The sequence below is a fragment of the Pleurodeles waltl genome, chromosome 11, assembly GCF_031143425.1.
Source record: "Pleurodeles waltl isolate 20211129_DDA chromosome 11, aPleWal1.hap1.20221129, whole genome shotgun sequence".
In the NCBI taxonomy this organism is placed as follows: domain Eukaryota; kingdom Metazoa; phylum Chordata; class Amphibia; order Caudata; family Salamandridae; genus Pleurodeles; species Pleurodeles waltl.
The window spans coordinates 1,001,872,208-1,001,886,967 of NC_090450.1; the positions used below are offsets into that span (position 1 = coordinate 1,001,872,208).

Genomic DNA, 14,760 nt, shown 5'->3' on the forward strand with positions numbered 1-14,760 from the left:
TGCACTGCTGCTGTCTGTGTTGAATCTGCACTGGGTGTAAGGGAAGCTTGCATGACTGCTGTGCTGAATCTGCTGTGTGAGAGAGAAGCTTGCACTGCTGCTGCCTGTGCTGTATCTGCTCTGAATGTGAGGGACATTTTTGCTGCTGCTGTACGGTGTCTGCTGCTGTATGAGGAAATCTTGCACTGCTGCTGCCTGTGCTGTATCTGCTCTGTATGTGAGGGAGGCTTGCACTGCTGCTGTGCTGTATCAGCTGTGTGTGAGGGAAGCTTGCACTGCGGCCGTGCTGTATCTGTGCTGTGTGTGAGGGAAGCTTGCACTGCAGCTGTGTTGTACCTGCTGTGTGTAATGGAAGCTTACACTGCTGTTGCTTGTTCTGTATCTTCTGTGTGTGAGGGAAGCTTGCACTGCTGCTGCCTCTACTGTATCTGCTGTATGTGAGGGTAACTTGCACTGCTTCTGTGCTGTATCTGCTGTGTGTGAGGGAATCTTGCTGCTGCTGCATTTGCTGTGTCTGCTCTCTGTGTAAGGGAAGCTTGCATTGCTGCCTGTACTGTATCTGCTGTGTGTGAGTAAAGCTTCCACTGCTGCTGCCTGTGGTGTATCTGCTGTGTGTGAGGGAAGCCTGCAAAGCTGCTGTGCTGTATCTGTACTGTGTGTGAGGGAAGCTTGCACTGCTGCTCTATCTGCTGTGTGTGAGGGAAGCTTGCACTGCTTCTGCCTGTGCTGTATCTGGTCTGTATGTGAGGGAAGCTTGCACTGCTGCTGTCTTTGCTGTATCTGCTCTGTGTCTAAGGGAAGCTTGTATTGTGGCTGTGCTGCATCTGTTGTGTGTGAAGGAAGCTTGCATGATACATTCTCTGTGAGGGAAGCTTGCATTGTTTCTCAGTTCCTAAATAAACTACCTATCCCTCTCTATCTTCCTTTCTATCTATTCAATGCAGCTCTCACCCACATATATTCACCATGCCACACAATTCCACACTGCCCAATTCCACTAGTAACAATTCAAATACGAACCACAAATTTCTACTCCACACCACATATATCCCCTACACTCCAAACCAAAACAAATAAACAAAAGACATTGTCATTTACAACGCCAATAGCTCTCAATCTCGCATATGCAAGACCTATTGAATTGGTCGCGCCAGACTCTCTTCATTGGGCAGGAGCCCTTTAAAACTCACGTAGCGCTCCCGCCACTCGGGACGCGCCAGACTCTCTTCATTGGACAGGAGCCCTTTAAAACTCACGTAGTGCTCCCGCCACTCGGGACGTGCCAGGCTCTCTTCATTGGGCAGGAGCCCTTTAAAACTCATGTAGCGCTCCCGCTACGCGGGACGTGCGCAGGCGGCGCCCGGGCCAAGGGCGGGCCCGTCCTGCGCCCGTCAGCGACTGACAGAGGCTGGGCTGGGCCACCCCCCTGACATTTACCACCCAAGCAGGCCTCATTGGACTTAGCCCCATTTGCTATTGCCAACACTGTGCCCCCGGTAAGCTGCTCTACTTAATCTGACACCTTATAGTTCAACCTTGCACTAACTTCAACTCCAGATGGGCAAAAGGAAAACAATAGAGACTGGGGCCGGGGTTGTGCTAAAAGCCAAGTGAAAAAGACATAAGCATGCTGCTAGCAACTGCGTCATGTACAGAATCGACTCTCTCCTGGGTGAATGCAATGGAATATTAACTAGCCCCCAGGGAAATAATTCTGTTGAAACTGGGGGGGGAGCCCTCACCAATCAACAGGAAGGATGGTCCTATGAAAATCGCTGAGATTTTCGTGAAACGTGGACAACAAGTCACTGACACTATAGGGCAGGGCAAGAGCAGGAATGTTATCACCCATACCGCCCCTTCTCTAGTAGAAGACCTACCACTGGGCACCAACGATTTCATCCAGCTCAGTAACCGCTTTAATCCCTTAATCAACACCCCCGAATCACACGACGACATCAATCCAGGCACCCTGGCAGATGGACCAGCAGCCACAAACATGCATTTTCCTCACGTAACCCCACAGCATATCGGATGTATACAAGATCTAAGAAAGGAAGTTATAGAACTCAAGCTTATGGTTAATTCCTTAATCGTCTTAGTAAAACAGCTAACTCACGCAAATAACACAGCCACCACGAACCCTGCACAAAACCCAACCCTATCAGGCATCACAACAAACCTGCCCAACTTCTCAGCTTCCAGCCATGTCGGCCCCCTCCCTATCAGAGATAAGACCACAAACTCATACCAGACACCCCTCTTCCACAATTCAGGCATAGGAAATTCATTAGACGTCCATCACAAAACCCCCAAACCCACGAGCAACACTGCCTCAATAAACTTTGCACTGCCTGCCACTGATCGGTCCCATTCAGGTAATATAGTTCTAATGGTTAACGTTCCCAAGTTAACCACATCGACACACAAGGAAGGGGCAGACTCTATCAAAAACAAGGCAATCCATTGGATTCGCCATGTTAGAGGCTGCCGCTCCATAATACGCGAGGACTTAATTAATGTAGTACGACGGCCAGACCCGGGAACACATTTTGACATCCTAAAACTGACACTCAAGGACGGGACCATGGTGAACAATTTGGTGGCCCTAGATGCAAGAACAAGCCCACCAGCACACTCACGCATCCAGTTTAAATACCCCAGGCCACCTACGCACCACGAGGAGTGCCCGAGTTACCACCCAGCAGAAAATGTGTCCACTCCTGGTAAAAATGATTGACTTACAGCCTCACCTAAAATCTATGCTGGCAAACCTTCCAACCTTCTAACATCTATCACCCCCAGGTCTGCCTTAAACCCCACCACTGTCTGCCCATGTATTGCCTCCCCTATCCATGATACCAAGGCCACTGCCAGTCCACTGAGCAACCATGACAACGATGCACCTTTCATCTTGCAGGCACATTGCCCACCAAACCCAGTGCTGCTGGCTAGGCCTGCAAGCACCTCCCGGATCAGGACCAGGTCAGCTCCAACAGGGGAATATCACCAATCACCTAAGGCCCCACGGGTAAACATTGGTATTGACCCACTTCTTCCCACTCAACAACATCTGCCAGATCAACCTCCGACAGCCAACCATACAAACCCCAGGCATTTAGATAGGGTAGTTCAGCCACTGACTGGGGTAAGACTTGTCTCGTGGAACGTGGCAGGTTTGAAATCTATTCTCCCCCTTCCATCCTTCTCCTCCTTTATTGACGAACATGACATATGTCTTCTCCAAGAGACATGGTCACTCGACCCACTTTTTCGAACAGGTTATTTCAAACTTCCACATCCCCGCTGTGGCCAGTACGAGAGGCAGGCCCTCAGGGGGTCTGACCATCTGGATCAAAACATCACTTAGCTGCCATATATCACAGCTACCTACTGACTCTCCCGATCTGTTAGGCCTTCGTCTATCCTTTGGGCCTGACTCTGTGGTGAACATCTTTAACATCTACACTCGAGGGGTCAGGGGGGGTCAAGTCTCCAAAACCCTCTGCGCCCTCGTAGCCCTCTTACAAAACTATCCCCGCCATCATAAAACCATTGTGGCAGGGGACTTCAACGTCACATTCAAATCCCTTGACTGGGACGATCTCAGGTCCACTTACGAGGAGGCTCAAGCCTGGTCTATCCCTGCCCTGTCAATCCCACCCATCAAGAAATGGACGCAGGTCGCTGTCCAGGTCAAATCACTAACCATGGAGTTCGGGCTTAGGGCGTTAAATGGCAGAACCAAATCAGACACCAATGGCTGTCACACGTTCAACAAAACCAATCACACCAGCAGAATCGACTACTGTCTATTCGACATAAGACTATGGCCCTTAGTCATCGACATGACGATCATTGAAAGGACTGAAAGCAATCACAACCCTCTCTCTGCCCACACATTAGCTCTAGGCATTCTCCCATCCACGTTTAACTCCCCAGCAGTAGCACCTGAGGGTATTAGCCTGGCCAACAATAAACAACACTTAAAATGGGACAAGGTCGTGGCTCGGCCCGCACTCATCAACGCTGCTAATAACACCCTAAAATCCACACTAATGGACCTAGAGGCAGGTCCTGCAATTCCCTATCAGGATATAAGCTCAATCCACACCTCCTGTTTTAGGGATATCGCAGCCCACTTTTCAGTACCCCCAGCCCATGAGAACAAACGACACATAGGTAGGCACCGCTGGTTCAACAAAACGTGTTGGTCCCTAAACAAGCGCTTAGTTCAAGCCATTAAATCCAAGGACCCCACCGCCATCCACGTAGCTAGGAAGTCCTATAAATCTGCAATACGCAAAGCCAAGCGTGACCAAGATTATAAATGGTGGACAGCACTCAGTGACGCTGTGCGCGAGAGGAACCATGGTCTGTTCTGGTCCCTGGCAGCGCGAGGCCCAGAAACCAGTGGTTTGGACATCGCAACCAATATTGCCCCGAAAGACTGGGTAGTTCACTTTAGTAGCCTGTACTCCCCTGACCATGATAGCCCCATTCCTGTTTGCATGGGCCCCCACCTATATCCCTCATTAGCACCCACCACCGCAGCACCCCTGTTGTTCTCCCTAAGTGACATAACCTATTCCCTAAGCACCCTAAAACGCGGCAGGGCCCTTGGATCAGACTCCGTCCCAGCAGACCTGTTCTCAACAGACCTAGCATCCTGTTCAAGATACCTCACCATTATAGCAAACGCAATAGCATCTGGGGCGCCAATCCCCGAGTCCTGGAAAGCGGCTATTGTTATTCCAATCTTTAAAAAGGGCGACAGATCACTTCATTGCAACTATAGACCTATTAGCTTAATTGACTGAGTCCAAAAAGTCTTCTGCCACTGCCTCCTAGGAAAGATCGAAGAATGGATGACTGAACATGACATCCTTAGCCCCCTCCAAGCCGGCTTCCGGATGAAAAATTCCACCACTGATCAAGCCCTCAGATTCCTATTATTATATTGGAAAACAGTGCTCATTGGTAAAGGCAGCCTTTATGTAGCTTTTGTGGACCTCAAATCTGCTTTTGACCTAGTACCTTGCAACAAACTATGGGACACACTCTCTTGGTTGGGAATCCCGGAGCACATTCTTGCCATACTGATACGACTCCACGAGGACAACTACGCATGAGTCAGGTGGGGCAACAAGGGCCAACTAACTGATAGAATCCACGTTTCCAGGGGTGTGCGGCAAGGGTGCGTCCTTGCCCCGACCCTCTTTTCCCTGTATATCAATGAAATCGTCCCCTCCCTCCTCAGATTGCAGGCTGAAGCACCTTCACTTGGCACACAAAAAATCCCAGTCTTACTCTTTGCCGATGACACTCTTCTGATATCCAAGACCCCTAGCGGCCTAAGGAAACTCCTTACGTGCTTCGAGAAATTCTGCTCATCACAGGGACTCGAAATCAACGCCTCGAAAACAAAACTAATGACCCTCAATCCCCATAGATCTTTTAAAGGGAATTTTAATTTAGAGGGCTCCACAATTGAGAAGGTGGGCACTTTCAGCTACCTGGGCATATCATTCACTCACAACATGTCTTGGAAACCACACATAGGAAAGCAAGTTCTAAAACTAAAACAAACAACAGGGGTACTACTAAAAAACTTTCACCTCTCACACACCAAACCAATTTGCCCAGCATTACAGTTATACGAAGCCCAGGCTGTCTCCTCAGCGCTTTACGGGGCTGAACTATGGGGCTATACCAAAACTCAAGACTTAACCACTGCTGAAAATAACTTCCTGAGAAACCTTGTGTCCCTTCCGCAAAGCACCCCACTGTTCCCCCTTTTTAAGGACCTCGGTATCAAACGCATTGGACACAAAGCCCGCCTGCGACCTCTGCTGTACTGGCGGCGTCTCTGGACCACCCCTGAGCTCGACATCTTCATTGAAGCTCCACAGGCCATTCTAAAAGCCGACCATCTTCACAGAATTCCATGGCTACGACGCATCAAGGGTTCACTGTACTCACTCGGGCTAGATGATCTCTGGAACTCACCAACCACGTCCGTCTTCCCCTTGAAAAGCGAACTAAAGAAACTATATTGGCAAATGGCAAATTACGAAGACACAAGGGCTGCACTCCACACCCCACTATCTTGTGACTTTGCCAACCTAAAAGAGTCATGCAAGTACGAAGCTTTTTGGGACCTAATCACGGCCCCAAGGGAAAGGAAACTGTACTTCCAGCTCCGCATTGGAACACTCCCATTAAAACTTCTCACCAGCAGCTGGTCACACAACGAATCAACCGCATGCCCAGCTTGCAAAGCCCCCGTCGAGAATCTCCCTCATGTCCTTTTTGCCTGCCCCACGTACACCGCCCCACGCAGGAAATGGCTGGCCCCGGCATGCAGACTACTGGGAGTCCGCAGCTCTGAGCTAGCCCTGCAAATCCTCAGATCAGACACTAGGCCAACGCTAGTGATCGCCGTCGCCAAATTCCTCTGAGCTAGCTGGCTTGTTAGAGGGAAATCCCTTCTGTATAAAGACTCCAACTAAGACTGTCCCATCGTCCTGCGCGAGTGCATTTTATTCAATTTTTTTCATTCCATCTTTTCTTATCTTTTACTCCCTTTTTTCATTATATTTATTATTGTAATCATCATTTTGGGTATTTATTTGTATTTATTATTGCTTGCGCATTTTTGGCTCCTGTAGCCGCAATAAAGCTCCTTTGAATTGAATTGAAGTGCAAATGCAGGTTTATTTTGCACTGCCCTGACAAATCTCTGCTAAATTTTCCATCTTCTGCCATAAATCCGAGCAATAATCTGAGGAATTCTTATCTATGGGAATTTTAACTAGAACTACAGAGTGGCTACCCTAATATATAACCTAGTGGCGGTCTCAGCTAGGTTCTTATAGTTAGGCCTTCTTTTTCATAGATAGAGGTTTTTTGTTTGCTAATTATTTTGACATTGTTTGATGAATCTTCACAAAACTTTCCAAAGAAAAAGTTCATCCACCTCACCTCCTTCCTGGAAAGTTTCTGGGTCATCTGTCAAGTGGGAGCCGAGAAAAAAGGCAGGTCCTAAAATGCAAACTCCCTATGCATCTTTCATAGACTACTTTAAGACGGGCTCAGCAAAAATTGCTGAACAGAATTACACCATATTCAGCAGGAAGCTAGATCTTGGTCTGCAGATTGTGCTTTCTGTGAATTGATGTAAATCCGTTCTGTAGTTTATGAGAAATTTAGGGTCAAAAATAATTTTTATATATTTGGCATTTGGGTGCACCAGTTTAAAAATAGAGCATTCTGATTGCATCAGGGAACTTTATTTCCCTTGGGCCATCTCGCTCCCATGCAAGAGCGAGTGCTCTGATTGGCAGCCAGCAAAATGAGAAAAATGTGGCTGGCAGCCATTACAGAACTCGGGACTCAGTCCCCTGTCCTGAACTTCAAAACAATAAAATAATACAAGAGGGCAGGGTAGGGATACCCTGACCCCATAGGCCTCATACTGGTGACACAAAGACACCCACTTTGGGCCAAAATGAAAACCAAAAACAGCAAAAAATGCTGCGATCCCGCTAGACTCTGGTGGGATCGAAAAATAAAATAAAAATATATTGTGCCCGGGCTACATTCATTGGTTTATGCCCAATGGAGCTGAATCCCAAGCTGTTTTATAAAGGGGAAAGTGCCATCCCTTTCCGAACTGCCAGAGGACATAGAGAGCCCACCCCCAGTCATTACTTTAAGGGAGGGGGCCATGCTGCTAACTATAACTGGTAAATTTCTGTGTTTTTTGTAATTCAAAATGTTAATGCTGTCATTGACAAATTCACCTAACTATATATAAATATATATATATATATAATATGTATTACCTAGTGGCGGTCAGCTCTAGGTAGTTATAGTTAGGGCCTAGTTTCTATATAAAAAGTGATTTTTACTTGCCTATATCTTTGGCGCCGCATGACGAATCTTTACCAAACTTTCCAAAACTTTTTTCCAGTGCCAGCCCGTCAGCTGCTGCTTGGAAAGTTCAAGGGGGTGGGGAGGGCAAGAAAACAGGCCGGGGAGAAAGGGGGAAGGATCCCAAAACACATTTTCGTCCACTCTGCACCCTGGGTTGTTTGATATCAGACCCTTGAAAAAGAGCTTTCTTGAAAGGCCCGGGTAATGAGGGGGCCCACGTACAGTAGACGGAGGGTCCCCCTCTGGACTCTCAGGAGCTCTCAGGCCTTGGTGCTGTGTTGAAGGGGCCCCTGCACAGCAGACGGAGGGGCTTCTTCTGAACTCTCTCAGGAGCTCCTAGGCCCGGGACTGTCCTGAGGGGGTCCCTGCACAGTAGATGGAGGGGCCTCCTCTGGACTCTCACAGGAGCTCTCAGGCCCGGGTACTGTCCTGAAGGGGCCCCTGCACAGTAGACCGAGGGGCCCCCTCTGGACTCTCTCAGGAGCTCTCGACCCAGGACAGTGCTGATGGGGCCCCTGCACAGTAGACCGAGGGGCCCCCTCCGGACTCTCTCAGAAGCTCTCGGGCCTGGGGCAGTGCTGAGGGGGCCCCTGCACAGTAGACCGAGGGGCCCCCTCCGGACTCTCTCAGTAGCTCTCAGGCCCGGGTACTGTGCTGAGGGGGCCCCTGTACAGTAGACGGAGGGGCCCCCTCCAGAGTCTCTCAAGAGCTCTCAGACTCGAGTACTGTGCTGAGAAGACCCCGGTCAGTAGACAGAGGGGTCTCCTCTGGACTCTCTCAGGAGCTCTCAGGCCAGGTACTGTGCTGAGGGGGACCCTGCACAGTAGATGGTGGGGCCCCCACCAGACTCTCTCAGGTCTGTTACTGCGCTGAGGGGGCCCCTGCACAGTAGACAGAGGGGCCCCCTCCAGACTCTCTCAGAAGTTCTCAGGTCCGGTGCTGCACTGAGGGGGCCCCTGCACAGTAGATGGAGGGGGCCCCCTCTGGAATCTCTCAGGAGCTCCCATGCCTGGGAATGTGCTGAGGGGGCCCCTGCCATTAGATTGAGGGGCCCCCTCTAGACTCTCTCAGGAGCTCCCATGCCTGGGAATGTGCTGAGGGGGCCCCTGCCATTAGATTGAGGGGCCCCCTCTAGACTCTCTCAGGAGCTCCCAGGCCTGGGCCTGTGCTGAGGGGGCCCCTGCATAGTACACAGAGGGGCCACCTCTGGACTCTCTCAGGAGCTCTCAGGCCCGGGTACTGTCCTGAGGGGGTCCCTGCACAGAAGATGAAGGGACCTCCTCCAGACTCTCTCAGGAGCTCTCAGGCCCAGGTACTGTGCTGAGGGGGTCCCTGCACCTCGGGGGTCCTTTGTGATGCCACTGAGGCAGATAGGAACAATCCTCGCAAACTCTATTAAATCCCGGAGTAGGGTGGAGAGCATCATCTCAGACAAAAAGTAAACATAGGCATTAAGGGTGACTCCACAGGGCTTGGTCGCCCCACTCACTGCTGCCGCTCCTGCCTGCCTTTGCCGCCTCCTGCCTGCAGATTCCTTCGCTCGCTGCTCCTGGGAATTTCCCGCTGCCCGCTGCTTCTTGGTATTTCCCGCCGCTGCCTCCCTGCGGCCCCGCCCCCCTGTGATTCCATTCGCCGCCCCGCTCCCGCCACCCAGCTGCTCCTCCCTCCCGGCTCCTTACTTATGACGCCCCCAGAGCGACCGCGCAGCGGACGCGCGCAGCGGGAGCACCGACTGAGCGCCGAAGGTGCGCCAAAGGTAAGCCCGTCTGCGCCCGTCCGCGCCTGGACCGCGCCCAGCGCCAGACCCCCTGGTCCTCGCCCTCGCCAGCACACCCTGCACATCTACGATGCCAAAACCCTCCACGCACTCAACGCCGGCCGAAACACCGCCTGCTACCGAGCCACCCCGAGACGCACCCACGGACCCTTCACCTGCCTGACCTGCCGCTTCACTAGCCTCCGACCCAACACCGCACCTACTAAACTGAGCCCCAGCAACAAACACCTGATGTGCATCCTGCTCAACACCCGCTCCGTTCACAGGCATGCCGTCGAACTCTGGAACCTCCTCGACTCGACAGCACCAGACATCGCCTTCCTGACGGAAACCTGGATGAACGCCTCCTCAGCGCCCGACGTCGCAATCGCCGTCCCAGAAGGCTACAAAATCACCAGGAGGGACTGCGTCAACCAGACAGGAGGAGGCATCGCCATCATCCACAAGAACACCATCCGCATCACAACCAACTCCGATGACACCTTCACCTCCGCCGAACACCTCCACTTCCAGATACACACCGACCCCAAGACCACGCTCAGAGGCACCCTCATCTACAGACCACCGGGACCACGCACACAGTTCAGCGAAGACATCACAGACTTCGTCAGCCCCCACGTCATCAATTCCACCGACTACATCCTCCTGGGGGACCTCAACTTCCACCTGGAGGACGACAAGGACCGCAACACCACTGCTCTACTGGACAACCTGGACAACCTCGGACTCAAGCAACTGGTAACCACCCCCACCCACCACGCCGGCCACACGCTTGACCCAGTCTTCTCATCCAGCAAATACGTCACCTTCAGCCACTTCACCAATCTCCAGTGGACTGACCACAGCTGCGTCCACTTCAGCTTCAGTAAAACGACGACCCACCACCACCCTCAACAAGCCCCCCGCAGGAGCTGGAACAAGATCACCGGCGACCAGCTCACCACCTTCCTCAGCCAGTACCCCCCCACCAGCTCAACGGACCCCAACGAAGCCGCCAACAACCTCACACAGTGGATCACCAACTGCGCAGACGCCCTCGCACCACTGAAGAAGAACCCCCCCAGCAGACGCAGCAGCAAGAAAGCCTCCTGGTTCACCGACGAGCTCATCACCTCCAAGAAGAACTGCCGCTCCCTGGAGAACACCTGGCGCACCAACCAGACCACAGACAACATGACGGCCCTCAAACACGCCACCCGCAAACACCACCAACTGATCCGTGCCACAAAGAAGACAGCCTTCAAGGAACGACTGGACAACAACACCCACAACAGCAAGGAACTCTTCAGCATCGTCAAAGAGCTCTCCAACCCCGACGCCGGAAACAATGACATCACTCCCTCGCAAGACCTCTGCGACTCCCTCGCAGCCTTCTTCCACGACAAGATCGCCAACATTCACAACAGCTTCGGCCCACCAACCACGAACCCCACCACCGAACCGATGCCCCCCACCGCCACCCTCCGCACCTGGACCCCAGTCAGCACCGAAGACACAACACGCACAATGAACACCATCCACTCCGGATCCCATACGGACCCCTGCCCACACCACATCTTCAACACGGCCGACCACATCATCGCACCCCACCTCCGCGACATCGTCAACGCCTCCTTCAACACCGCCACCTTCCCGGAGTGCTGGAAACACGCCGAGATCAGTGCCCTGCTGAAGAAACCAACTGCAGACCCCTCCGACCTCAAGAACTACCGCCCCATCTCGCTCCTCCCGTTTCCTGCCAAAGTCATCGAGAAGACCGTCAACAGACAGCTAGCCGCCTTCCTCGAGACCAACGGATCCCTCGACCACTCGCAATCCGGCTTCCGAGCCAACCACAGCACGGAGACCGCCCTCATCGCAGCCACAGACGACATCAGATCCCTAATGGACAATGGGGAAACTGCGGCCCTCATCCTCCTGGACCTCTCCGCAGCGTTCGACACTGTCTGCCACCGCACCCTGGTACAGCGCCTGAACAACACCGGCATCCAGGAGAAGGCCCTGGAGTGGATCACCTCATTCCTCGCCGGAAGAACCCAGAGAGTCCGCCTCCCCCCGTTCCGGTCAGCGGCCACCGAAGTCATCTGCGGCGTTGCACAAGGGTCATCGCTCAGCCCCACCCTCTTCAACGTCTACATGAGCCCCCTCGCAACCATCGCACGTCAACACAACCTCAAGATTATCACCTACGCCGACGACACCCAGCTGATCCTCTCCCTCACCAGCGACCCGGACGCCGCCAGAGCCAGCCTACACAAAGGGATGAAAGACGTCGCCGAATGGATGAAGAACAGCCGCCTGAAACTGAACTCAGACAAGACGGAGGTCCTCATCCTGGGATCATCACCCTCCGCCTGGGACGACTCCTGGTGGCCCCCCGCCATGGGAGCCACCCCCAAGCCAACGGACCACGCTCGCAACCTAGGCTTCATCCTGGGCTCCTCCCTCTCGATGACCAGACAAGTCAACGCCGTCTCATCTTCATGCTTCAACACCCTGCGCATGCTTCGAAAGATCTTCCGGTGGATCCCCACTGAGACCAGGAAGACGGTCACCCAGGCCCTCGTCACCAGTCGGCTGGACTACGGGAACACCCTCTACGCCGGCACTGCCGCCAAACTCCAGAAGAAACTCCAACGGATCCAGAACGCCTCAGCACGACTCATCCTGGACATCCCCCGACACAGCCACATCTCCGGACACCTGAGAGACCTGCACTGGCTCCCCGTCAACAAAAGAATCACGTTCCGACTCCTCACCCACGCACACAAGGCTCTCCACGACCTGGGCCCCAAGTTCCTCAACAGCCGCCTGACCTTCCACAAGCCCACCCGCCAGCTCCGCTCCGCCAGCCTCGCTCGCGCCACCGTCCCCCGCATCCGCAGAGCCACCGCCGGAGGAAGATCCTTCTCCTACCTGGCAGCCAAGACATGGAACTCCCTCCCCATCCACCTCCGGACAACGCAAGACCATCTCGCCTTCAGGAGGCAACTCAAGACCTGGCTGTTCGAGAAGTAGCGTTCCCGCCCACCCCCCCAGCGCCTTGAGACCCTCTGGGTGAGCAGTGCGCTATACAAATGCCTTTGATTGATTGATTGATTGATTAAGGGAGGGTAATGGAAGAGGTATCTTGGGAGGAGAAAACACAAAAGGACTTTCAGGAGGTGGGAGAGGTATCACCCTGGACAACTGTGCAAGTAAAGACAGGGAAATGAGGAGGCGAGAACGGTGCATGAATGGAGAACACAAGGAAGTCTTGGAAGTCTTCGTTCCTGAAGATGCTCCCAAGACCATCTCTTGCTTTGCAAGGAGGTTACTTGCATAGGGTGATGTCGAGGTTCTTCAGTCATTCACAACACATTGTAGACCCTTGTTATTCACACTCACCTGCTTGTACCGTGGATCCTCCACTTGCAGAAGCCTCTGTTTCCATCTTGGCTTCAGAATCTGAAAGGAAATGACAGAAGAGGTCAGTGAGTACAGGCAGGCCCTGGTTCAAGTACAGCTGGCAGAACTAGAGGTAACACTACTGAAACCCAGTGCTCCGGGCAAGGCAGCAGCAGGCTCAGTCCTTGTGGGAATGACACAGAGGTGCGGGACTTGGAAGGGCAGGCAGGGGCGTACCCACCCGCCTCCAATTAAGGTATTTTCTGATAAATAATTGGGTCTAGGGGCTTTCAGTCAGGTTTAGTGAAGTGTTTATTGAATTTCACCAGCAATTTTTACTCACACAAACAAAAACGCACACACACACACTCCATGACTTCTGGAAGACTTAGGGCCAGATTTACAAGAAAGTGGTGCATCAGCTACGATACGCCACTTTTCTTGCGCCCGCCGTACCCCTGGACACCATGTGTGTGCTGTATTTACTATACGGTGCACCATATCGCACATTAGGACAATAGCGTCAAAATTTATGATGCCATTGTGGTACTTTGTAGGATTAGCGCTAATCGTACAAAGAAAAGGGAAGCCCAATGAAAATAATGGGCGTGTCATTTCAATGTCTGCTCTGAGCGGGCATTAAAAATGAAGCAAAAAAATGGGCATTGAAATGTTGCAATGTCACTGCTCCATTTTTACATGCCTTCCTGTGGGAGAACGCCCCCCCCCCCTTGCACACATTATCCCTGGCGCAGGTATATGTGGTGCAAGGGGTTACAAAGTGGTGGAATGCATGCACTGTGACACATTGCAAAGCCCACTTGTAAAAACTTTCTGGATCGATAGTGATAATTGAACTGTCCGTCTTTTAGCCATTTATTAACTATAATGTCATCAGAGTTAATGCCAACAGTGGCTTATGGCACGGATATCCTACATGAACCGTAAATATCTACACTCAACAAGATCCAAGCGAGGGCGCACAAATCAGTGTTTTCTATACCAAAAAGAGTTTCACCACAGCAAGTTCGACTAGAGTTTGGCTCTTAAAATCAATCAATTCAAAGTAAGAGCACTTTTGCCAAACTGTGCTGGAGTTTGCAGGCCTCAGAAAGTGGCTCCATTAACAATCTATGATGGCTTGAAATTGAGGCGCAACAACACTGCAACCAGAAAGGCTCTTGGGGAAAATATGTAAGCCAGGCCATTGAGGACTTAAGTATTCAGGAATTATGGGCCATCAGTATAGGAAAAGAAGCCTTTAATCGAGCAACAATCTCCTCAACACAATTTCAGTCTCTGTACATAGACAAAAAAAAAGGTCACAAGAAGAAGACATCCCTGAACAGTGATTAACTCACATAAAGGATTGAGACCTCGGGAATATCTATCTGCACACTTCTCTCAGGTCATGAAACAGAAATTTATGTTACAAGACTGGGGTTCATGGACACGAAAGACCTCATTCCATCATGGAAAAAGCAGTTGCAAATCCAAAGCTGCCATCTATGCGGAAATCACCAGGAGTCCGTAATGCACATATCCTGCCTAAGTCTGTTCCCTTAGCTGAACGAAACAGGATGTTGAAACCAACTTACATAAAGCTAGAAGTTTGTTTCTGCCAGCAAGCAGTAGTTACCCGCTTAAGCGGCAGCTTA

The 14,760-nt window shown here is 51.8% G+C and overlaps 1 protein-coding gene across 1 annotated transcript in view; it reads right to left on the reverse strand.

Moving 5' to 3' along the window:
• The window catches only part of LOC138266494 (uncharacterized), a 72,577-nt gene that overhangs the window by 12,562 nt on the left and 45,255 nt on the right, over positions 1–14,760 (reverse strand). Inside the window, exon 2 of the mRNA XM_069215351.1 lies at positions 13,103–13,162. Within this exon, the coding sequence (XP_069071452.1) occupies positions 13,103–13,148 (46 nt within the window). The 5' untranslated portion in view covers positions 13,149–13,162. The remainder of the gene's footprint in view (positions 1–13,102; positions 13,163–14,760) is intronic.